The sequence below is a fragment of the Cryptomeria japonica genome, chromosome 1 (assembly GCF_030272615.1).
Source record: "Cryptomeria japonica chromosome 1, Sugi_1.0, whole genome shotgun sequence".
NCBI classification, from domain to species: domain Eukaryota; kingdom Viridiplantae; phylum Streptophyta; class Pinopsida; order Cupressales; family Cupressaceae; genus Cryptomeria; species Cryptomeria japonica.
Genome location: NC_081405.1, coordinates 411,572,206 through 411,598,493, shown reverse-complemented (window position 1 = coordinate 411,598,493; position 26,288 = coordinate 411,572,206). Strand labels below are relative to the sequence as shown.

Here is a 26,288-nt window from a genome sequence, read left to right as displayed (position 1 = left end):
TACAACATGTCAACCAATAGAAAAATAACACCCGACACCTTTATTAAATAATAAGATTTTTTGGCCTCGCGGGGCGCTGCCCCTCGACCCCGCCCTGTATCGCGACAGGGAGCGCGCAAGGGGCGCTGCCCCCAAACCCTCGTAGAAAAATATGGGGGGAAACTGCGTCGATAGAAGTAGGGAAAATTTAAGCTCCAAGTCTGACACTGATTGGATCGACCAGGTAGATACAAAAGCTGAGACTGTAACCATGGTAGAGGAAGAGCGGAGAGCACGAGCACATACAGCAGATTCAGAGGCAGATAGTGACACGGATGTTCCTGATGTTGGTGAGCGCATGGTGTCACGAGGAGCGGCTATGGCTGTCGAATCATCCAGGACCTACCTTAGACGCCTTCCCAGGGGGCCGGGGCCAGAGGGTGCAGGCTCCTCTGATCCATAGGCTTGTAGTTGTATTTACCTTTGGTATTTGTATGAAACATTTGATGATGATCATATGATGACATGGATTTTTTATTCCATGAGTTTTGTAATATTGTATACATTTGACAGTGTTTATATATCTATGTTTGTTATTTCCTTCAGCTACAATTTGCGTTTATGCTTATGTGATTGATGTATACTTGTGTATGTAATCAAACGAACCGAGTTTGATGATGTTATTGTGTCTTTAAGGTGTATTCAATAAAGGGTGCCTGAAACAAGTTTTAAATCTTTAAAAATCTCTAAATTTCTTGAGTTTTTCACTTTCCCGAGTCCAGCTGAGTCTGACGCCGAGTCCTGAGTCCGAGTCCGAGTCGGCCTTGCCAAGTCCGAGCCGAGTCCAAGTCCCGTTTCTTTGCTCAAAACCATTAATGTTTATTTAAACTAAATAAACATTAATATCTCCATCATTACTCATCCTTTTTGAACGCCGTCTGAAACTGGGAGCTGACATGATGAAGCTGCATATGACCATACCCTTTTACTAAAAATAGCAGGGGTCCATCTCTAACATCTCTGACTTACTATAAATAGTAAGTAATGCATACGGAGTCCAAATGATATCGAACGAAGGCCAAATCCATAAATCTTTGAATGTTGGAGATGAAACAATCCTCAGAAGACCCTCTAACCATCCTCATTAGCCTACGAGGGTCAAGAATGATAGGCTAATCGTCCAGAATTCCATGTCTGCTAAAAAGGGCACATTACAGAGTGCAGAGCCTAGACTGCACTAACACGATACTTGTCTACCTTGATGTTTTCCGCCACACAAACATATGCTGCCCCCCGTATTAGAAAACAAAGACTACATAAATACCAAAAGGGGGGGGGGGGGGGGATCGTGGCATGCTGAGTCACAACTCTCGGGAGGGACGCGTGACTTACCATCTAAGTCACGTATCTTCCATACTGATAACGCCTAGGAAAAGACGTGCCCATAAGGATGTAATCGCACTTAGTGCAATTAGTATAAGAATTTTGTTTAGGAGTTATTTACTAACTTTCGTAACTAATTTCTAACATTAACACGACTACTTATCATTGAATTAACAATTTAGGCTACTGTTAATATTTGTTACTACATTAACAGTAAATAATAGTTGCATAAATCAGAAACATAATACATATTATCCTTTGACATCATCAATTGGAATTCATAATATATCGAATTAATATTCAAATGATTATTAACAATCTGATTAGGTTTGTAAAACAAGAATATATCTGTATTTGGTACATTTAATACTGGGACATGACATCTTCTAGGTACACCACCTCATGGTATAAGACCAGGGAGTCCCATGGGGCCAAAGGGGTACAAGGGTACTGCCTTTGGGCTTAGAAAGGATGGACTTCCAGGGCACCCTATTGTGAATGATCCTCATGTTCTCTATCATGATATATGAATGCATTAAGAATGTTCAATCATGCGAAGTAGGATGGAAGTGGCCAGATTGAGGAGAACATTTCTAGGAAACCTCACTAGGTACTCCACCTCATATGGATGGCACAGACCACATGAGGCCAAGGGGGATAGTGTTCCACCCTTGGGCCTAGGGTAGAGGATCTATAGGGCACCTTATTGAGTCACCCTATCTTAGCTCTTCTATGGTTGAGCCTTCACAAACTGATTTAAGGAATCTTGTGACCAGATCTATACTTATAATATATGCTCGATGATTTCTAATTAAAGATACCTATTTTATGAATTATGATTTAATGATTCCTAACTTGTTTGCAGGGTCTTAATCAAAGTGAAAGGTATCCTGAACCCTACTTTGTTTCAATTAAAAATCGTGATCTAGGGAAAAAATTGGGTATTTATAATTTGGGTACATTTAAAAATGTTTAGTTCTTATGATTCTTTGCACATAGATTTTATTGCAGCAGAGAAGGGCAAAGATAATAAGGCAGAAAATAGATTCCTGAAAGTCCATTACATGGTAACAAATTGTATTCAGAGTGCAGCAAAAATTCTTCCTTTAAAGGACATGATGGTCGAAGTGGGAAAAGAAAGAATTGCCTTGATGAGGCTCTAGATGACGAAATGTTTATGGAGCTTTTTTAATTTCATTAGCTCAGTTGTGCTGATTTGATTGCAGATAAAGTAGTAACGAGTAAGAAACATGAGATTGAAACTGGAGGATGTCATTTGAAAAGCATGAAATTGTTTGTGAATGAGGAAATAAAAGAGAACATAGTTGTAACAGTGGTTGGTTTTTAGCAGGACATAATGTTGTTAGCAGATGTGACACAGCAAACCACAGATAAATTTGTTGGCATGCCAGAAGCAGGTAGAGAAAAGGTGATAAAAAATTATATTTTCCGTAATGTTGTTATGCTGTTTTACAAGCATGTAAAGTCGTGACTACAGAAAAGGAAGCAGAGAAACAGATGGTGATAAAATTTTCTGATTTCTGTAATGATGTTAATGTTGTGATAAAGAGATGTTGGGTAAAGAAGAAGAAAGGCAACAATACCAATTGCACATGCAAAATCAAAGAAATAAAGAGCAGCTCAAAGTTGACAAGGGGTTGACTTGCATTGCCATGGGTGTACAAAAGGTAGGTGATGGTTCTCTCAAGTAGAAGAGCTCACTCAACTCTTCCATATCAAAATACAAACAGAAGGTTATAAAGTGGATGATATATTTGACGCATGTTTGCAAGCAAACCTCCTCTCTTCCAAGTTGATTGGTGAACTTGGTTTGGATATCTTGGATCATCCTCAGCCATAACCATTAGGCTTGCTGAAACAAGGAGTGGAGATGATTGTGACCAAGCAATGTAATTTGAGATATGGACTTTCTCCCAAGTTTTAAGGATGAAGTGTCATTAAATGTTGTCCCATTCAATGTTTATGATGTAATTGTTGGAAGTCCATATCTCTATACGAGGGATATTATCTACTTTAAAAGGAACGAACACAAACTTCAGTTGAATGGGAAACATTTAGTGTTACATTGTCATATTGGCAAATGTACAAGAGGTTGCTAAGTGCCAATGACAGATTTGATACTCAGAAGGGAGGTATGGGTATATGCAGGGGTGTCATTCTTAGAGAAGGCATCAAGAGGGCAAGAGGGCATCTTGGTGTGATGAACGATTCTTCTATCCTCATTAAGGTAACCCTATAGCTTTTGGGAACCCATCACCTTCTAATTGGAGAGGTATGGTCCAAAAATGGATCAAGAAAGTTCGACCGAAGTGTCAAAGTTGTTCCACTCAGTCAAAGAGAACCCTAAAATATATCAGTCAGGAGAGAATCTGGCATGGTATGGGACATCTCCAGAAATCTCCAAAATAAAGCTCAGACCTCAGAATGATCAGAAAACCATTTTTGCTGGATCTGCGGTTGGCACAGGCAGCAAGCATGTAACCACCCTAACAAAAACACAACTGCTGTGGTTATTTCAGAATCACCAATTTGGCAGATGTAGCAATCTCGATAAAATGCTCACATGATATGGAATACAAATTAGGTTTAATCATTTGATCTTGCTTTTTGGATGTTTAGGCTTCCATTTTTCAGGCTGGAGAGTCTATAAGAAAGGCAAGTGAAGTCATTTGACAAGATTGGATGATAACTCAAGAAAAACCTCCATGTTCATGTAGTTCTTGGTGAAAAACAGTGCCAGTGCAGGATTTTTGACAGTGCACAAAAGGTTGAAGTTGTTTGGACATTTTATCACCGCAAAATTTTGAGTACACCTTAGAGACATTGTAAGACCATTGCAACTTGATTGAGATACTTGAATGGGGAGCATAGCTCAGTCTGCTTGAGTTTTACACATTAAATGGGCATTGATAAATGTAATGGACATTTGCAGAGCTAGTTTACAATGTATTAAGGAAGTGTTAGTGAGTTGGCATTGTAAGTATCCGTTCTTGATGAAAAAAGTGGAAGGCATACCCTCCCTGTTTACAGATCACAGGACTTCTCCAGCCAGATGGCTGTCAATAGGAATGTTGTAGTACAAGGCCTTATCAAGGGAATCTTTGATGAGAAACATGTTGCAAAAGAGCAACTATGGTTCCTAATACAAAACAAACATTATGAAAAGGTGGTTTTCAGCTAAATAATATTATAATTCTATGCTTGTATGCATAAAAGAACTCAAATTAAACAGAACAAATTAAATTGCATATGATACTTCTTAAAATTTATGATATTTGTACAATTATCTGATTCTAAGATGAATGTAAATTACATGGTGATTTCATATACCTACAAACAAAAATTAAGGTGATATGTTAAACAAACCTGGCCAAAATGCCAAAGCATATCAGTGAGAGCATTATAAAAAGCTGAAGCAGTAGAAGAGTCCATCCGAGTAACTTCATCGAAAAGCACTTGAGCTTGCCCCCATATTTGGTCCCTAAAGCCCATTAGCAGCCCATGGGCAACACCATACACACGACTATCAAATAAGCGCAGTTCTTCCAACAACATGGAAGCTTCTTTGAAGGATCGACAACGACTGTAACCATAAGATACAAAAGCCTCCCAATGAGAACACCAAGGTTAATCATAAAACAAAAATTACCATGCAGAACAAAAGTATATGTTACTTTGGAAACAATCAACATTGCTAAACTCTACTTAAAACTTATTGATATACAATATTTAGCTTCCGAGGAGCTACAAAAGCAATGTATGACGAAAATGCATATTTTCTGCCTTTGTTGATTTGTAAATTAAGATGCCTTCTGATTATCGCATATTATGTTGAATTTGAAAGAGAATAAATCCTGAAACAATGGCCATGAAAATGGTGTATTTCATTTAACATCAAATCTTTAAAGCTGCTTCATCTCATATAATATCTCATACTTCAATTACCATCAATGGAACTTGGCACCCATTGTAAAAGTGGCCAGGTGAAAGATGGAAGCAAAATTATCTTGGAGTCTCTTGGTGAAAATTGACTAACTCGTCTATGAGGGATAGTTCTAGAACCTGAAATGCTAGTTATCTAAGAGGGATAGTTCTAGAACCTGAAAATCAATCTTGAAATGTCTCGAAAATGTATCTACTCTTAAAAATATTTGTTACAATTTTTCTTTAAAAAGTATTTATTATGTCAAAAAGTGCAGCTTCCATGTTTTGCCCCTGTTTTAGCATTCATCACCAATAGACCTCATATTGACTTTCCCGAGCTTAGAACACCCAAAAACAACTCAGTACATTATGAGTAAACACCTTTTGCTGCTAACATTATGTTCCACCTTTCCTGCACCCCTGCATCGTCTTGGACAATAGCGACCCTCATGCTAGTGACTCATACAATAGCACCTCTCATGCTAATGATCTGAACATTACCATGCCCTATGTTAGTGACCCCAGATATTTTGAATTTTATTTCCTGCCCAACAGTCAAACCATTCCTAAAACCTGGCCCTAGTACGGTTCTAACAGTCAGATTGCACATAATTAGTCTATTTATAATTTTATAAATACTCTACTCTTTTGGAAACCTCTGACTCTTCTTGGTTCTTTGATCAGCCATCCCTCACTCCATCCAGCACCTACACACACTTCTCGATTTTGCCAATCTCAGCCAAAACCCTGCATATACCAAGTCAGACCTGTAACACCTGCACCTAGGACTGACTCTACACACCCCCAAAAACCTTCCTAATTCTATGTTGAAAAATGCAAAAATAGGGACTTGATAGAGGCAAGCTCTAAACATGCCCTAGGCACAAATACCCCTTCCTTACATCTGCCACCTTTCAATTACCAATGCCAACTACAGTAACAGATCTAACAAGTGTTGGAGCATACAGTCAATGTCAGCCTTCAGATACCAAGGTTTGTATTAGGTCACCAGACCCTCCATGAGGTCACCTGTCATGTCATCGCCAAAATAGAACACAAGTATAATGGTTTTCGTCTAACCTACATGAAATAAATCAAAAATATCATTGGGGTTAAAGGGAGGTCATGGGACCCGCCATATCTAGTTGCAACTCCTACACACAATCTGTTCTATAAAGAACCATTCACATAGTAAATCATCAATACAGATTTGAAAGATATCTTTGCTCAGATTGAAATCATCGTAAACATTAAGAGCAGCAATTATTATATAATAAACAAATGATTATATTTCGTGGCAGTAAATTACAAAAGAGTAATTTCTTTTCCTTTATAATAAGCAGTGATTCATTTCTTATAGAGTAGAGATTAAATGGAAAAGTGGCGATAGAAGACAAAGTCATATAAGACAAAAATCATATAGGACAAAATTAAAATAAGACAAAATCTTGAAAAAAAATCGAATGATCTTTTAATTAATTGATAACGAACATACAAGCATATATAAAGGAATTACACGATGGTGTTCTAAAAAGAACGAACCGTCAATTTAAAGTTTGACTTAACGAACTAAAAAGCAAAAAGCTAAATAAGTTGACAACTAAGATGACAAACTAAAAAGCTAAATGACTAACTAAATGACCATTAATAGAACCACTAAAAAGGTAACTGACTAGAAGAATTAATTATTCTAATACCCTCCCTTAATGATCATTGTATCAACTAAGTACCCGACTTAAGACACTGCAAGTCTTTTGATCACAAACACAAGAACACTCTATTGCTGCGTGTTGTGACATTTTCACACATCGCCCCATTGCAAATGGGGACCCCTACTCTTTAGGCCCTCTCGGTCTTTTGGCTCTCGGTTTTGTGGTCTTTTGAGCAGCAATCTCGTCAATCCTCCGAGCTTGCAAGTGAGTAAGGTCAATTTGATAAGTCTGCTTTTCATTTGAGCAATTTTGGCTGAGTCTAGGGCATGTTTTGGTCGTCTTAGGGTTTGTCTTCCATCCTAGATTTTGGGGGTTTCGGGAAAACTGAACATTACACTGGAATCAGGACCCTTCAAGAAACCTCCCAATGAAATTTCAGCAAATTTTGAGCAACTTTCTATTTTTAGAAAGTTCCTATTTTTTAGGGATTTCACTGCTCCCCAAAATATCTTCATTTTGCCAAAAATCAAACTTACTATTTTTAGTAATTTACATTTTTAGTAAGTTTCTATTTTTAGAAAGTGTCCCTGAGTCCTATTTTGCACTAACACTGACATTTTGAAAAAGTCTCTATTTTTGGAAATTCCACTTGTGGCAAGTCCTTACAGGCAGACACTGAAAACTAGATGTTCATGATCACTTCTACATCCAGAAAAGTCAAAGGGCAGGCAGAGTGATCAAAATTTGGTTGTGTGTGGGAATCAATCCAGGAGTGGAAAGCCAAAAAATTTGAAAGATCTTCTAAAACCTAGAATTTGCATTATAATTCCTAGAGATCTGAAACCACTCTCAAACATCCTGCCAATATATACATGAAATATAGCTTAAAGTATAACTTATACTTAAATGTTATATTTCATGTATATATTCTAATGAAGAGAATAAGACCGACTTGAAAAAAATTCATGAAAATCCTTCCCCAAGTCAATTCAGCGCCCAGGGTAGTCAAGTGGGCGCCAAAATCAACCCATCATGGAATTCATCAAAAGTATGAAAATCCCTCCCAAAGACAAAATGGCCCCCTAGTCTTGGATAGGGTGCCAAAATTGGTGATGCATGGAAAATGGTGTAGGTCATGAATTCCATGCCTTATGGAAAATTGTGCCCATGTCTTGATCAAGGCACTAAACAAGGGGCATCAAGGAAAATCCGAGATGAAAGAAATTCCACCACAAAGTTGAACTTGTGCCTTAGGAAGAGATAGGGCGCCAAAATGGGGGGTCCTTGGAATTCAAGAAATGGATGGAATTCCATCTCCAATGCAAAATGGTGCCCATGGAGAGACTTAGGCGCCAAAACCACAATCCCATGGAGAATGCCAAAAACCTCAAATTCCTTCCTCCTAGCAAAATTCCGCCCTAAGACAAGGAAGGGGGCCAAACTTGATGTTGCATGGAAAACTGTTGAAGTTAGGAATTCCTTGCCTTGGGGAGAATTGCGCCTAAGGAAGGTACTAGGGCGCCAAAACTTGATGGTCATGGAAAACTTCAAAATCACAAAATTCCTTACCAATGCAGAATCATTACCCAAGTCCAAAGGCAGGTGCCCAAGTCAAGGTATCAAGGAAGAGCATGGAATGAATGAATTTCCTCCATCAAAGTCAAAATTCCATGCTCAGTCAAGAAGTTGAAGAGAAATTTTCTAAGGCATGGAAATAATGAAATTCCTTCACCAAGCTGGATTCCACGTTCAAGTCGAAGAATAAAGAGAAATTGTCTAAGGCATGAAAATCCAAGGGTCAAGGAGGAACGGAAAAGCATAAATCTCCTCGGGAATTTTTTAGAAAAATCCATTTTTAGACACCAAATCTTGTATGAATTTCACAATTTTTGCAAATTTGGATCCATAGGAGAATTTTCTCTCCTCAACCAAAACCCTAATTTTGTGGAAGATCCCTAAAAAATAGGAGATGGTGGAAAATTGTTGAAAACCTCCTCCAAAGCAAGGAAAGTTCGAAAAACTTCAAGAAAATTCTTCATGGATCAAATTCTTCTCTCTTGAAGTTTTCTCTCTCCAGGGTTTTCTCGCCAAGTGGCAGTTGGGTCAACGCATGTTGAGTCAATGGAGCATCTTTTGCAAGCAGCTATCACGTGAAGGCATAGTGGCGACACATTTATTGTTGGAATGTTTTGACTAAGCGACGGCCTGATCAATGCATGTTGAGTGCATGAAGAATCTTTTGCATGCAACCGCCATATTTATGGTTTTATGACAGATTCCTTCTGCATATCGTCGTCACATGAAGGAATGATGGGCATTTATTTCTGCATGGAGAATATTCATTGTATGTTGGGCAAATTTGATGTAATGGGGTGCATTTAATGCACAAATGGATGCCATTTTTGGGCTTATTTGAATTGATTGTATATGGGTTTCATGGGTATTAATTGTTGATTCCCACCTTGTTGCATCTTGAGTGGAGAATCTTTTGGGGAAAATCCCAATTAGGATTTTGTATGTAGTCAAGGCCAGAAGGCTATATAAGGGGGTGACCCCCCTCATTTGTAACAGAGGGAGCCTTCTATGAAATTGTTGCGATAAGTTTTTTGAGAAAATAACAATGAAACATTGTTCTCTAATGGTGTCCACTTAAGTTATTTTTTTCAAAACTTGCATGGTTTCACCTTCCTCACTTAAAGTAGAATTTTATTTTCTCAATTGTTAGATAAAGTGCTTTGATTTCAATAGAGAATGTAATGGTGTTTGATGAATTTCCATGGTTCATACTTTTTGCATCTTGTTGATTGTAAGTTGCAATGTAAAGTTACCCTAAACCCCAAATTTGTGCTTAGTTTGATTGTGATAGTTGCTTGGATTGCGTCGTGTTGGGTATTCAAGTGCACTTTCTCAATGTGAAAATCCTTCAACATCCTTAGAAGATTGCACCGATTCTTGCAGAGTTGTAGTTAAACTTGGCAAAGTAGAGCTTGATTTATTTGGAATTTGTCCACCAAAGCATTAACTGTCAATATCACTACCCTTAGGAATAGATTTAGATCCTTCTAAACCCTTTCCCCTTTATTTTCAGTTCATTTTAGTCTGTTCGAAGTAGCAGCATCACTAAATTGCCATATCCGATGATGAAGTTCCAGCCACAGTGAAGAAGTGAAAGAACGATCCAAACGTAAGGCCCCTTGGATTACCAGCAATCACATCTGCCAACTAAGTCATGTCCGTTGCATGAAGGAACCTTGGAGTTAGCCGTTTGAACTTTCTGCAATCTTAGCATACGGTTTAACTTTGATCAAGAGAGAGTGAAGTGACCATTGATAGTTTTATTCTGTGTTAGACAATGTCCTTAAAAACAAGTCAACACTGCGGAGACCCTCTCAAGATCTGCGAAGTGGTAATGACCAAGAACAGCTGATTCTAGATTACTAATGTACCCCTAATGCACGAATTATAGAGCTGTCACACACGAATTATAGAAGCCTGAAACCATGATTTTGAGGAAAAATCAGCAAACCCTTTTGCAGAAGAGTGTTGAGCATTTTTTCTCTAGCAACTCCAAAATAAACTGCAAGATACCACAATTGTAGATGCTCGCCCCAGCAACTCCAGGTGCGACCCAAACTTGATTGCAACAAAGCACGATTTTTTAGGAAAAACCCATCAAACCCTGAAAAACCTCGCGAATCACAATCCCACGCGAACTTCACGAATTATAGATGATTTTTTAGGAAAAAATCAAAAAAAACCAACAAACAATTTTTGAGGGAAAATGGTGAAAACCTACGGACAAATTTTTAGGAAAAAATCATGAAAACCCTTTGACAATTTTTTAGGAAAAAATTGTAAAAACCCTCAAACAATTTTTCAAGAAAAAATCATGAAAACCTAGCAAACTTGAAATTTGCTTATCACAAAGCATAGAAAGCTGACTCCTCTTCAAAACGCTCTGCAATATGAGCCTGCTCCTATTCCTGAGACCCTCCCAGTTTAGATTACACAAATGCCAACAATTTTCTGCAATCTTTCTTCATATGGCCAAATTGGTGACAATAGTTACACTGTACACTTTTCTTCTTCGAAGACTATTGAGATTGACCTTGTCCCTTCTGCCAGAAGAACTGAACTTTACCCTTGTTCCTATCCAAAACTTCAGCTGTGAAGGCCTATTCAGTGGACAAACTACTGCTGCTTCCAAACTACTGCTTCCATCGATCCTGTTGTAGAAGCTTGTTGCAGAGATCAGGAAACTTCAGATCAACACTAGTATAAGTGATATTGAGTGTTTAAATGAAATGTTCATAGGATCTAGGAAGGCTTTTCAGCGTGATCACTACCATATCCTCTTCAGCCATGGTGTGGCCAATAGCTTGCAACTGGTCATGGATGTCCTTCATCTTCGTAACATGTGCCTGGATAGATGACTTCTCATCCATGTCCTTTAGAAAGAAAGCTCAGCTCTTGTCGAACATTTCATGAAGATCCTTCAAGAGATCCCATATCTCTTTAGCCGTTTTACCTGAAGGCACCTGAGGGGAGTTGATCATTTGTGACTGCGAGTTTGATAAGCATGACAACCTCTCGGTTTTGCTCATCAAATTTGTCTTGATCCTTTACCTACTACTGTAGGACGAGTGAGCTTGCCTAGAACAGTTTGATCAAGGCAATGGTATTCAAATATCGTCAACATGCGTTGTTTCCAGGTGTTGTAGTTGCGGCCATTGAACTTCTGACTGTGTTCCAACATGATGTTGGTCAAAGAGGCCATCACAAAAACCCAAGTTGAATGAGGTCAACCTTGTGAAGGCACAAAAAACAAGACAAAAGAATATGATTAAAAAATCAAAATAGAAACAACTGCACAAAGGATTTGTAACCTTGGAATGGAATTCGAGGCACGAATCCCAATGCAAATGTCGAAATTGGTTGACCTAGAAATTTTTCTGCAAACCCTCTTTTTTTTGTAAAAAAATAATTCCAAACCCTAGGCGCAAAAGGACCTAAGAAAATCGCAAAAATCAAACAAAAAAAACCACAGAAAAAAAACTTCTGCCGCTGCCACCAGAAAATGCCCAAGGTTGCAGAAAAAATCCCAACGAAAAACGTTAGGCCCAAAATTGATCCTGCCAAAAAATCATGGGTAAAATCGCGAAAATTGTGTGAAATTTCTATAGAAAGTGGGTTTAAAAAACACCGCCAAAAAAATTGCGCCGAAATACAAAAAATAACAATTGCGTTTTTTGTTTTTTTCCTTCCAGCGCACAGAAAACCCTTCTATGCCCACGAAAATCGTGCCCAGAAAATAAATCATGTGCTAAGAATTAAAAAACAGTGCGCGAAACTAGGGCAAGGGCGTGTGCAAGGAAATCTGTGAACAGATTTTTTCCTTCGAAGTCGCAAGTAAAACATGCGCGGGTCACTAAAAAAATTGCGGCCAGAAACCCTCATGACCCTACAAAAAAGAACTTCGCCCACGAACACTGCACCAAAAAAATCACGATCTACAAAAAAACGTATCTTTTTCCAGCAAACCCTAAAAAATTCGCCCAAGAAGAAAACATGCACGGGTCGCTAAAAAAATTGTGGCCAGAAACCCTCATGACCCTGCAAAAAAGAACTTCGCCCACAAACACTGCACCAAAAAAAATCATGATCTACAAAAAAACAAATCTTTTTCCAGCAAACCCTAAAAAATTTGCCCAAGAAGAAAACTTTGGAAAAAATTCACTAAAAAAGATCACTATAAATTTTTTCTAGAATTATAAATTCTCCAGAAAATTTATCCATGCTCTGATACCATGAAAAATAATTGAATGATCTTTAATTAATTAATAACTATATAAAGGAATTACAAGACAATGTTCTAAAAAAACGAACCATTAATCTAAAGCTTCAACATGAATCTAAAACGCGGAAAGTGCTAAATAAAGCTAAAAGTTAAAATCTAAAAAGCAAACTATGTGTTCTTATAAAAGAAGCAATAGTTTCACTTAACGAACTAAAAAGCAAAAAGCTAAATAAGTTCACAACTAAGATGACGAACTAAAAAGCTAAATGACTAACTACATGACCATTAATAGAACCACTAAAAGGTAACTGACTAAAAGAATTAATTATTCTAATATCTGTGTAAGAAAAAGCAGCAGATATGTTAAGATGAAACAGCAGTGATAGAAAGGTGACGATTTAATAAAAAGAAACAAAGCAGCGCTTGAGTTTAAGGCAATGATTACATTTGAAAAAGAAGTATTTAAAAACTATTATTAAGGTCATAAATAAGCGGCGATAAAAATCATGATAAGGCAACAATTATATTTAATGTAAAGGCATGTGTCTAACAAGAGTTGCCTCCTCTGTGATCGGGTGTTTCCAATGAGTAAGTAGTCCTCCTTGGAAGATATAAAGGAAAATGTGAAGAAAAGGATATCGAAGGTTTCTGATTTATTAGTCATTAAATATTTCTCTCAGCAGTCCGACCTATCACTACAGTTGGTATGAATTCCTGTGCATAGCATAAAGTGCTGTATCTATATACATCATTACTGCATACTCATGATTTATGATGCAATGCTTTATGATTGCTTATTCATATATAAATGAGTATATAGAAATCTGATTAATTATATTCTGCAGTTGGTTTATTATATGTCAAATATATTCCTGCACGTGTTCTCGATGTGTACCAGTCTATTTGCATATTGACTGAGTATTTCCAGCCATGAGGGCGAGAGGATTACAAGTAGGGGAACGGTGTTGGGGTTATCTTCTAGGTACGCCACCTCATGGCATAAAGACCAGAGAGTCCCATGAGGCAAAGGGGTACAGAGGGTAATTGTCTTTGGGCCTATGAAGGATAGACTTTCAGGGCACCCTATTGTGATGGCACTCATGCTCTCGATCATGGCGAATGGATGCATTAATCATGAGAAGTAGGATAGGGTTGACAAGATTAAGGGGAACAGTTATAGGATACCTCACTAGGTATTCCACCTCATATGGATGGCATGGGCCACATGAGGCCAAGGGGGTGACAAGGTCCACCCTTGGACCTAGGGTAGAGGGTCTCTAGGGCACCCTATCTAGTCACCCTATTCTATGCCCTTTTGTGATTGAACTCTCTCAAGCATAATTTAATCTTGCAATTAGGACTATGCTTTATATATGTACGATTGGTGTTTCCTAATTAATATATCTATTTAAGAAATTATGATTATCTGTATTTCCTAATTTACTTGCTGGGTTTCAATCAAACTGACAGGTATCTCTAACCCCCCTACCCCACTTCAATTAGGGCAAAATTTGGGTAATTATAATTTAAGGACATTACATCACCAGTCCCTCTGAAAAGTCACCAATGCGAGCAACAAATTATGAGTGCTGGAAATGGGTCAAAAGTGTCTGTTGATTTAGCAGAGAGTTCTGCATGCATCCAAAACCTCCTCCAGTCAACTTCTGCAGCCTTCTCGAGTGCTTCCAAAAACACGTTCTCTATCCTTCACACTCTGCTTTTCTAGTTAGTAGATTAAACACATTAGTAGTCAGAAATTCAGAAATAACACACATAAGATATAAGCTCTTCATATTTCTTCTACAATACAGAACAATGCAAGGCATGTGAAAGAATTTTTTAGCTTAGTTCGTGATGGGAGAATGTTGGAGGAGGGTGAATTCCTTCATTCCTTCATATACACCTCAAGTTCTTTTGAATAATGTATAACCCAAATGAAGACTGCATAATTAGTACCTACAATTATCAAGAGTCTCTGAGACTGCGGAGTTAAAGCTTGAGTCAGCCAAATCGGATTTATTTACACTCTTGTTTGTATTATAAGTAGAACTCTACATATATTGGTCAGCTTGGAAGTCTGGTTACGAAGCCTAACAGAAATTATCCTTAGCACTTCAAAGATAAATGATGTTAGAATATACATATGGTTGTGCAGGAGTATAAATCGGTTCACATGCATGATTAGATTATTCATATCTAAGTCTTAAACTTAGCTTCTATGTAATGTGATTTGATTTTGATTCTTAAAAATAAAGCTGTTAAGAGCATTGAGATATGATTTAGAATTTCGATCATATTGAATTTGATAATATGAAGTGAAAATGGAGTTGTTGGACTTAGTCTGTGTATTGCATTCGAATTGTCTGATATTATGGTCTCTTAAACTGACTGACTTTACTCTAATAGTAATTATGAAATTAAGTCTTTTCACTCCCTTGAGATTGGAAATATCAGTCTAATTGAAGGCCTACTGATATTATAATATAAAGATTCAAGGAAAAAAGAAAATTTGAGGAACAGAAGCAGAACTCTATTAAAATTTGTCTCATTTCAATCTTCCAATGGAACTAGCAAAACCTAAGGCTCAGTTTAATTTCATTCAGTTTCTCACCCTTAATTGACTCTAGGAGTGTTTGCTAGTGACTATCTTCCAGTAGTTATGGCCCCTTATCAGCATCCAAATTATTAGCCCCCAGTTTATGCTAGACCAGCATGTCATTGAGTTTTTCCAGGGGTGCCAAATTATACCAGATATAGTACAGATGCCTAAGAAGTGGCAAATCAGATTTCGGGCAGAATCCCTTTCAGCCACTAGGTGAGGTATTTTGCTTGACCGAAAGTACCTGCAAGTGTTACTTCCCTTTGAACTTCCTAAGTTTTGAATACCTTCGCTTGGTTTGGGATGAATCCATGGATGAGCACTTGAAAAAGTCTCATCCTCAGCAAAGTTTCCTATTTTAAAACGTTTTTTTAAATCCCTAAGAAAAGAATGTTTCTTGCAGAAATTAAGATTTTCGTTGAGAAAAACCACATGAATTCCTCGAGTTTGATTGTGTGTAGGTACATAAAGATGCAGAATGTTGGTTGCAGTTGTGGAATTCAGATTTTCTAAGGTTCGAAAGGAACCAAGCTTAAGAAGCTTATTTCAATGTGTGCCTTGGTCTTTTTCCTTTTTGCCGAGATGTTCCAGAAGCCATTATAGTTACCTTACATCCTAGCAATGCATGATCAGGCCATTAGTCACAATCCCATGTAATCCATGTTTAGTTTTCAGTTGGATTCCCTTTGTACTTTGTAATATTGTGCCCAGTGTCTAACCTAAGTGAGCAAAACCATGACAAGTGTCATCATCTCAACATCCTCACACTACTGGAGCTTGACTCAAAAATTATGTAATGGAATCCTGTAATGTCTCCAATGTGAAATATAATTTAATAATAAATAATAATAATATAATTAAAATACAAAAGAATCAAAATTAAAATTAAATAAAAATATAATTAAATATAATTAAAATTTGATTAAAGTTAATAAATGGTCAAAAAGCATGAAATGATAGGTTGTGACTCTCCCAAATATGAGGTATAAAAGGGAGAAGAGAACTCATTGAAGGGGAGAATAATTTAGGGAATCAGAAGTGTAGATCTGATTGTGAAAGATTGTTCCCTTTCAAAGGGCAGAATTAGAAATATGAAGAGTTGCACTCTTTCAAAGGGTGCTAATGGTGAAAGGGTGTCTCTTGCCAAAGGGCATACATGATGAAGAGGTGTGACCTCTCCCTCACATTGAGAGATATAAAGGAAAGGAATTAAAAGCATATAGTGACATCACCATCGATCAGATCAGATCAGATCAGAACTGTTATTAAGTTACAGGCAGTAACATCCTTATTCTTGGTGGTATGCATAGGGATGTGCTTAATATGTAAGCTTAATATATGATGCCTGATAATGTTCTTATGCAGAATTTAATAGTAATATTAATATAGACTGACTGCGATATGTATGATAGTTATACTTAATTTCATTGCATTCATAGTACATGAAAAACCAATATATTAAACAGCCTAGTCCTTGATCTTTCGCTAATGCCTTTGTGAGGATAGGTTGGTTTGTGTAGTGAGAGGCAGAGTAATTCACAAGACAGGTAGGTCCCAAGATGGGGTTTGGACAGGTCTTCCAGAAACCTTCGCTAATGCCTTTGTGAGGATAGGTTGGTTTGTGTAGTGAGAGGCAGAGTAATTCACAAGACGGGTAGGTCCCAAGAAGGGGTTTGGACAGGTCTTCCAGAAACCTTGAGGGAGAAGTCCCAAGATGGGGTAAGGACAGGTCTTCCAGAAACCTTGAGGGAGAAGTCCCAAGATGGGGTAAGGACCTGTGTTCTTGAAACCTTGAGGGAGCCTGCTTGTAAATTGGTTTCCAAGCGCCCTAGCACAGTAATTCTCATTCCTCTGTTAGGGTTAGGGAAATAATAAGGATAACCCCTAAATATAACTGGTTATTGATTGTATTATGAAGAATTAGTTGTTCTCTAATCTCAAACACTTAATTTAAGGCATAATAATATTTAATGATATATGTTAATCATTGGTAAACTGGCAACCTCCTAGTAGGGGACATTACAAATCCTAATAAAACATTACATAATTTGACATGCCGCGGAAAATTGATAATAAATGAGCTAAGGAGCTCTATAATAAATGGTTCATAAAGCACAACACTTGTTGAAGCTTTTGCATATGGGGTGGCAAGCTAAGTGAGTTTGATCTTGAGGGACCTTCATGATTAAGCACACTTGAGTCAGAGTACTACTAGAATGGGTGACATCTTGGGAAGTCCTAATGCTTCTCCCCTATGAGCAACACTTAGATTCCTGTTCGAGGAGAGATGCATTCTTGTGAAACACTACTTATGAAATACAAGTCAATGAGATTGACTCAAAAACTATGCAATTGAATCCTAATAAAACATCACCTACTTGATAAGACAATGAACTTAATCAATTAAATAGTGCCAATGAGTTTACTTTCTGTGAAATCACAATTGGAGCCAAATTTAAGTCCTTAAACTACTTTCTAGAGGACTGTACAAGTATCAGAATGAATTGATATGCATTGAATTGTATCCCCACATTAATTTTCTTCATCGTTCTTAAGTCCATACTTTCTAACTACAAGGGTGTCAGAATTGCAACCTCTGCAATTAACCCAGGTTAGGTTTAACCTTGACGATAATTCATGATTATGCCTAGGAGCGAAAACTTATGAAAAGTAATTTGTTTGAAAATTTGCTTAATTGCTGGATATTAAACCAGTTTCTAAGATTTACCACGTTGGGATACCTTATCGCAAGGTATCCCTGCTCTAATAGGTACTTTTCCCTAAGATGGTCAACTGAACCAACAAGCAGATTAAAATTGATTGAATTTCTGTCAAGACTAGATCCCATATAGTACTCATTTCCTCTAAGAGAATAGCTTTTGTTGCCAGTAGACATGTTGATCTCAATAGAGTCATATTGGACAAAGCTATCACATCTACAAAATGTGGCAGTGCCAGTAAAAAGAACAATTTGTCTAAAGTGAACCTGAATTAATTGCATCTAACCTTGCTATCACGTTAAAATTTAACCATTTGGCCATGTGGGCCGGGGGTTGAGAATCACAACCCCTGCAATTAACCAGAATCAAGAGTTAACCCTCACAGAGATTTGCAATTAAACTAAAGGCAAGGCCTATGTAGCGCTCTGGAAAACCAGCTAAGCGTTGAGCCTTACAAATAACCCAAAAATTAAAACTGATACGATAAATTTTCTCACATCCATCTTCCATATTGCACTCAAACTAGTCCTTAAAATGACTATAGCCGCCAATAACCTAAAGAACAAGATTAAGCTCAATTATTGAGCCTTACTTTGAAAGTTTGAAGGTCATTTAACTGCCAATAAGCCCGTTAATGAGAGCTTCATCTGTCCTAATAGAAAACCCAATCTTCTGAACCATAAACCTTGGGAGATCTATGGGAACCTTAATAGCAGCAGCTCCTTGCGTGAATCAAAAGACTGATGCTCGAATCGGACACATCACAAAAAATGTCTCAATCTATGAGAATTAACATCGTTGGGTAGCAAGAATGTATGACTAGGTGTAGACTGTAGTTATGAACAAAGGTGTAAGCCTGATGTTAAAATTTCCCTGTAATCTGAGCGTAGGTTCAGTTAATGCTGAATATGACTAGAAATAAGAATAAGAAGGAAGCGATCTAAGGTGGGATAAAACCTGAGGAAGTGATTAAACTTTACAGCCATTGATTAACTAGGCCTGGGATGATAAGACCTATAGAATTCCGACTAAAACAAGTGTTCATGAATTTGAAAGGAAGCACTGACTGCATTATGCTAAAGAAAATTAAAAATACATATGATGGACTTCATAACTTCAGATATATGTACTTCATCAAAAAAAGCCAGGTTTTATCTGTAAAATGTCAGTGTTCCGTCACATGCTCTTTGATTCTTATTTTAGGGGTAATACAAATTGCCAACTACCACAAGAAAAATAACATAATGTAGCAAATGCCAGAGCTCCAAAACATATAATTGCGGCATACGTCTGTGTGCCTCCAAGCGAAAAATTCCATCAGTTGCTTTAGTTGTTGCAATTGTTTGCAACTTCAAGAAAAATATTCAAAACGAATAAATATAGCAACAGAAAGAGAAAAAAGAATGGATTGATACCTGCAAGCATTGAGAATGGCAGAAAATGTGACTACATTTGGTTTGATTCCCAACTCGTGCATTTTATGAAACATTTTCACTGTGCACAAAATCTCCTTAAACCTCTGTTTCATGTCCTCGGCAAGAGATAGAGGAAGACTTTTCTCGATTCCAAACTGCTCAAACATTGCTATTGCATCATATGCCTCGGCTTTGTCTCCAATAGAATTTTTTGTACCCCAGCTTCTCACAACCTCTGAAGAACTGCTGGGCACATTATTCTCTATAGACAGCACACTGGAACTGTCGCTACAACTTCTAGGATGGATCTGAAGCAGATGAAGAACAAAACATTGGACTCATGAAGAGATAAGAGAAAATAACTCAGGTACTGTTGGAAAGACTTACCGCTGCGTGTGCCATGAAACATACCTGACTATTCCTCCCAAATGCATCAATTATAGAATTATAAGTGACAACATTTGGCATCACGCCTTCTTTCGTCATCTGATCGAGCAGAGCAAGAGCTTCTTCCACAGAGCCATTCTTACATAATGCATCAATAAGCGCACTATAAAGCACCACATCAGGCTTCAAACCAGAGCATTTAAACTCATCTAGAATTTGCGAGGCCTCAGCCTGCTGTCCTCCTTTAGAATATGCATCGATTAGAGTGGAGTAAGTGAGCACATTAGGAGACACGGAGTGCATTTTCATCTCTTGAAATAGGTACTTGACTTTATCATACCTGCCCTGTTTTCCGTACCCACCCAGGAGAGCGTTGTATGTTACAGCATCCTTATTAATACCGGCTCTTTCCATCTCCTGGCAAACAGCAAGAGCCTCCTCAAACCTTCCCAACTTGGCATAAATAGACAAGAGTGTATTGTAAGAAACTCTATCAAGATTAATGCCACAATATTTCATTTCATTGTACATGTCCAATGCCTCGTCAAGGCGTCCAGCCTTTGCATAGCCATCAATGACAGTACTGTAAGTAACCACATTAGGCAGAATGTTCCTTCGAGACATGCCAGACATTATGGAAGCAGCGAGGTCCATCTGGCCTCCTTTACAAAGCGCATCTAAAAGGGTGTTATAAGTGAAAATGTCCTGGTCAATTCCTCGATAAAGCATCTCCTTGAACATGCCCTGCGCCTCTTCCCAGAGTCCCCCCCGGCTGCACACGGCAATGAGAGAATTAAAGGTGATTCGATCAGGCTCCACGCCTTCCCTTATCATTTCATCAAACACAAGCAGAGCCTGCTTGAAATCGAAGCCGCCCTTTCCACAAGCATCGATAACAGCATTGTAGGTAACGAGATTCGGTTTGCAGCCACAGCACTTCATGAGGCGAAAGACTCGAATGGCCTCGTTGCAGAGGCCGCTGCGGCCATACGCGCTGATAAGCGCAGAGAAGGCATAGACAGTGGTGCCATAGCCCTGCGCCCTCGCCCGCTCGAACACCTGTCGCGCCACATCCACTCTGCCCAGGCGGCCCATCACGCTGATCATAGTGCTCGCCAGCTTCCCCTGCTCGTTTCTCTTCCTCTCCCTTGCCACCGCCCACTCATAACACTGCATAGCCTTACCGCATTCTCCCCTGTTCCCCAGCTCTCTCAACAAATACCCACAATCCCACTCCTCATCTCTTCCCATCCGCCCCAGCACTCCCAATATCTCTTCCTCCTCCTCCAGCAGCTCCTCCAAAACCGCCTCCATCCTTTCCCTTCCCTTTCCCTTCCCCTTCCCCTTGTCTTTCTCCGTGCTACAGTTTGTTCGCGCCCTACCCACATGCAGTTTTGAAACAAACCTCGTTGACCTCCGCCCACAGAAATCCGGCCCAAGCTCTCCCGGTCTGGAGGAGATTGAAGGGAAGATTGAAACGCTGCTGCTTACGTTCCTGCCTCCTCCACCCACAACCATCCTTTGTGGGTGTGCCCATTGATGCCCATCTGAATATTCTGGTCGCCCGAATCGAGCCGGCTTAATTGCATTGGGGAGCCCTGTGGTGATTGAGCACTGCGGAGGCGTGGCTCCATTGATCGGCGTCGCCATTCCTTGTCTCCAAAAATCATTCCTTCATTTCATCCATAATTACAATTCTGAATTCAGGCTCGGCTCATTTAACTCTGCTCGTTCTCTTTACCACCTTATCCTCATTTTACCCTTGACTTGACGTGTTGCTTTCTTTCAAGCTTTCCCCAAATTGGATCAACGCTCCGCAGCTTTTTTCTTCTACAACTCGTGTATGGAAACATTCTATTTCTATTTTTATTTTAAAATAAAATATTCTCATTTGATTTCTGCATGTATTGCCTTTACGTCCAAGGCATTTCTTATATGAACTCAATCCACTATCTTTTGTGATTGAAAGTTCATATTTATGGAGAGATTCGCAAGACGAATGTAATGTGTAGAATTATTAGATCATTTTAATAATAGATTTTTAAATTGATATTAACTAGTAATTTGGTGTGTGATGTTTATGCCGAAGAGGTGTGGAATGTGGCAAAAATTGGTCAATTTTTTACATAAATTTGTCTAGTAAATGAGATCAATTGGTAGGCCATTTAGAAAATGGAGAAGTGATAGCTTCAAATCCACTTTGCATCCACTTACAAGGTTCCAATTATAATTGAAATAGAACCTTTGAGTTAGGAAGATAATCAAGTTCCATTACCAACAAGCTCATGTTATGTTTGCAATCAGGTGAGAGGGAGAGATAGGTAGAGATAGGGATAAAAAAAGGGAGAGAAAGAGGGGGGAAGAGAAAGAGAGAGAAAGGTAAAGAGATGGAGATGGAGATGAAGATGGAGAAAGAGAAGAGAAAGATGGAGAAAAGAAGAGAGATATGGAGAGATAAAGTGAGAGAGCGGATAGGATAAGATAGATGTGGAAGCTCAAAATAGAGAGAGAGAGAGAGAGAGAGAGGGAGGGAGACATGTATAGAGATAGAGGGGAAGAGAGGAAGATAGATGTGGAAGCTCAAAAAAAAAAAGAGAGAGAGAGAGAGAGTGTGTGTGTGTGTGTAAAAGAGATATGAATAATGAGATCTAAGAGGAGGGATAGGGATAGAGAGATGAATAGATAGAGGGAGACATGTATAGAGATAGAGGGGGAGAGAGGAAGATAGAGGTAGAAAGGAAGATAAAGTAAGAGAGGAAGAGGACAAATAGATAGAGAGATGTAGAGGGAGAGATAAACATATAAAGATAGGAGCATAGAGATGGACAAATAGAGAGGAAGATATAGAGAAGTCTAACGAGGAACATATATAGATGGTGAGATAGAGTGATTGAGAGATAGAGATGTAAGAAGATATAAAGAGAGGGAGAGGGAGAGAGGGAGAGAGATAAAGAAATAGATAAATAGCGAGAACTAGAGATAGACAAATAGATATGGAGAGAGAGCAAGAGAAATATGGAGAGATAGAAGAAGAGATAGGTGTATATTGGAAGAGGAGAGATAGAGATAGATATATACAAGAAGAGAGAAAGGGATAGAGAGGTAGTGATGAAGAGATAGATAGGGAATAGAGAGGGAGGGAGGGATGGAGAGAGGGGGGGAGATATAGATAGAGAAAAATATAGAGAGATGGAGAGGGATAGGGAGAGAGATAAAGAGATAAGGAGATAAGGAGATAGATGTGGATAAAGATATTGGTAGAAAGAGAAAGAGAGAGGAAGAGGGAGTGATATAGATAAAGAAAAATATAGATAAACAAGGAGGAATAGGGAGAGAGAAAGAGAGAGATGTATATAGAAAGAGATAGAGAGAGGATCAACGGGAAAATAGAGAAATAGAGAGATAGAGATATGTAACAAGAGAGATGGAGTGAATGAGAGAGCGCAAGGAACAAGAGTGAGAAAGAAGGTGACAAATACAAGTAATAGAGAAAGGGAGAGAGATAGAGAAATGTATATAGAAAGAGATAGAGAGAGGATCAACAGGAAAATATAGAAATAGAGAGATAGAGATATGTAACAAGAGAGATGGAGTGAATGAGAGAGCACGGGGAACAAGAGTGAAAAAGAAGGTGACAAATAAAAGTAATAGAGAAAGGGAGAGAGATAGAGAGATGGGGTGGGAGAAACAAGGAGTGTGTGTATATGAGTTAGAGAGAGATAATAGGTAGAGAGGGAGATATGGGGATAGAAAGAGGGAGAGAGGGATAAATAGGGATAGAAAGAGGTAGAGACAGGAATAGAGAGACAAAGCTAATACAATTTGTGATATATAAAGGGGTGAGAGAGGAAAAGATGGAAGGAGAGAGAAATAAGGAGAGGAAGAAATAAAAATAGAAAGAGGGAGATAATGAGCGAGAGGAAAATAGAGACAGACAGACAGACAGACAGATACAGATACATATACAAATACAAATAGGGAGGGAGAAACAAGGAATGAGTGTGCGAATGAAAAATATATGGAGATAGATACATAGAGGGATAAAGATATATAAAAATAGATAGAGAGGGGGAGAGAGGTAGGGAAATGAAGAGAGGGTAGAGGAGAAGTAGAGAGATATGAAAAGAGGATCCATAAGAAAGAGAGATAGAAAGAGGGGAATATCAAAAGAGATATAGTTGGAAGGATAGAGGAAGAAGAGAGAGATATATAGGGAGAGGTAAGGAGATATAATAGGAGAGAGCTCAATGCAGATGATATCCAAATGACATGCTACCCTAAGCATAACTCCCAAGGACACATGATATCCTTAAATTATTAGCATGAAATTAATAATCAAAAGTTAGTTTATTTATCTTGATCTCTCACTCTAAACTTTTAATTTAGGTTTTAAGATGAAATTTATTTTATTGTATAAATAAAGTAAAAATTTAAAGATAATGATGGAAATAGGGCAGACAACTAAGAGGGGGGGTGAATCAGTTGTCTCAAAAACTCACACTACTTATACTCATTCTCGGATCTGATAATTAGACATGAAAGCATAAATCAGCAACACATCATAAACACACAACACCAAGATTTTTGTACGTGGAAAACCCTGTTAGGGGAAAAACCACGATGGGGATGAACCCACAATATAGGTATACTTTGTTAAAAATAATGTTTTGGGGAATGCACATGCATTCAGGCTCACTACCTAGAGCTCACTACTCAAAATAAAAAGGTTTACTGCCCAAGAAAGGCTCACCGCCTGTACAAACAATCACGGATCACTTCCAAAAATTATAAACTGTGAAATATCATCTCCTTAATGCATGTTTCAGTTCCATTGAAGTACAAAACAACTTTCTCCTTCATGCTTCTTCTCTACCTTCAAAAGATGTATACATTCAACGCACATACACACTCACACTCGAATAAAATATTATTATAATTATTTATACATGACATCAACCTTGGAGAAATCATCAAGGTTGTCTCAACACTCACCACCTAATTACAAAAATACAACCACACTCAATACAATATTACATGTGGACCAAGCAATGTCGGTCAAGACATAGCACGGACCCAAATCTTTCACCACGAACACGTTACACCTCCAAGAATTACACCTCGAACATCCACAAAACATTACAAAACATCTGGTCAACCAAGAACATGAAGAACACCAACGTACCAAAGAAAAACATCAATTACGAGCTTAACGATCAATGCGGACCACCAAAACAAAAGACACACAATCCGGAGACATCCATAAGCATCATGAATTACCATAGCAACATCTACACCAACATAAATTTCTAGAATCACCAGCATCTTCATACCGAACCTCGAGAACACTAACTGCAATGATTGTCACCCTTGAAAAATCACTTGTGGACCTCCAAACCACAAACCACTTGAATTGAGGACACACACCAACATCCCAAACATACCTCCAAATCCGCAAAACAAGATATTACAATGCAGATCAAAATACTGTCACTTTATCGCCATTGAACAACTAAAAAACCAACCACAACACAGATACCCATAACTCAATCAAATCTCCATGTGGACCTCTAAAACTTGAACTGAATCAACTACAGACAACCCTCTACAAACCCTTTAATCTGCAAACTCTGATCTTCATCATACTTACTACATTGAACAAACTAACTCACTAAACTTCACTACATCATTGTCTTAGACAAAGAAATATGTTGACATCAATGACAACACATCTCTCAAATATCTCTCAAGCACATATTTGCAACATTCTTCCAATATATAATTATTCTACAATAAATTAAAATTTTATAAGAAAAAATATAAATTAAATTAATTATATTCTCTTTCAAAATTATTATTTGTAACTCTATAAGAAGACAAAAATAATCAAAATAAAATTTTAACTTAATGTAAATTAAACTTTAAAGAAGAAGATGATGATTAAAATAAATTAATAAAAAAATAGATAAAATATCCTAATAAAAGAAGATAAAATTAAAATATTCTCTTATCAAAAGAAAACAGAAATAAAAGATTAAAATATAATTATTCCACAATAATTCATTAATTTTTTTCAGATAAGTTAATAGCTAGTTGGGCCAGCACCCATTGTATTGTACCAAAAAAGAGTACATTGTTCCTGATAATTACATATTATACCATGTCTGCATGTATCAAAAATTACTGCAACCCCTATTCAAAATTATAGAATTGTTGCTTCATGTACCCATACCTACTAAACATATACACTGCCATAAACACTTCCTATACATAATCTACCCCAACCCTTTCACCCGTAATGTCTGCACAAAAAAACCTATCTATCACTGTTATAACAAAACTATCATTTTGCAAAAAAAAAACATAACTAAATATGGTCGCAAAGGACTTGGCTTGTTCTCCTCCTCTTCGTGT

The 26,288-nt window shown here is 37.9% G+C and overlaps 1 protein-coding gene across 1 annotated transcript in view; it reads right to left on the bottom strand.

Moving 5' to 3' along the window:
• LOC131065523 (pentatricopeptide repeat-containing protein GUN1, chloroplastic) overlaps window positions 1–21,696 on the bottom strand; it is a 40,747-nt gene extending 19,051 nt beyond the window's left edge. Inside the window, exons 1-3 of the mRNA XM_058000043.2 lie at window positions 19,902–21,696; window positions 19,491–19,798; window positions 4,750–4,966 (exon numbers count right to left, since the gene is read on the bottom strand). Of these exons, the coding sequence (XP_057856026.2) occupies window positions 4,750–4,966; window positions 19,491–19,798; window positions 19,902–21,527 (2,151 nt within the window). The 5' untranslated portion in view covers window positions 21,528–21,696. The remainder of the gene's footprint in view (window positions 1–4,749; window positions 4,967–19,490; window positions 19,799–19,901) is intronic.
• Window positions 21,697–26,288: the final 4,592 nt, after the last annotated feature.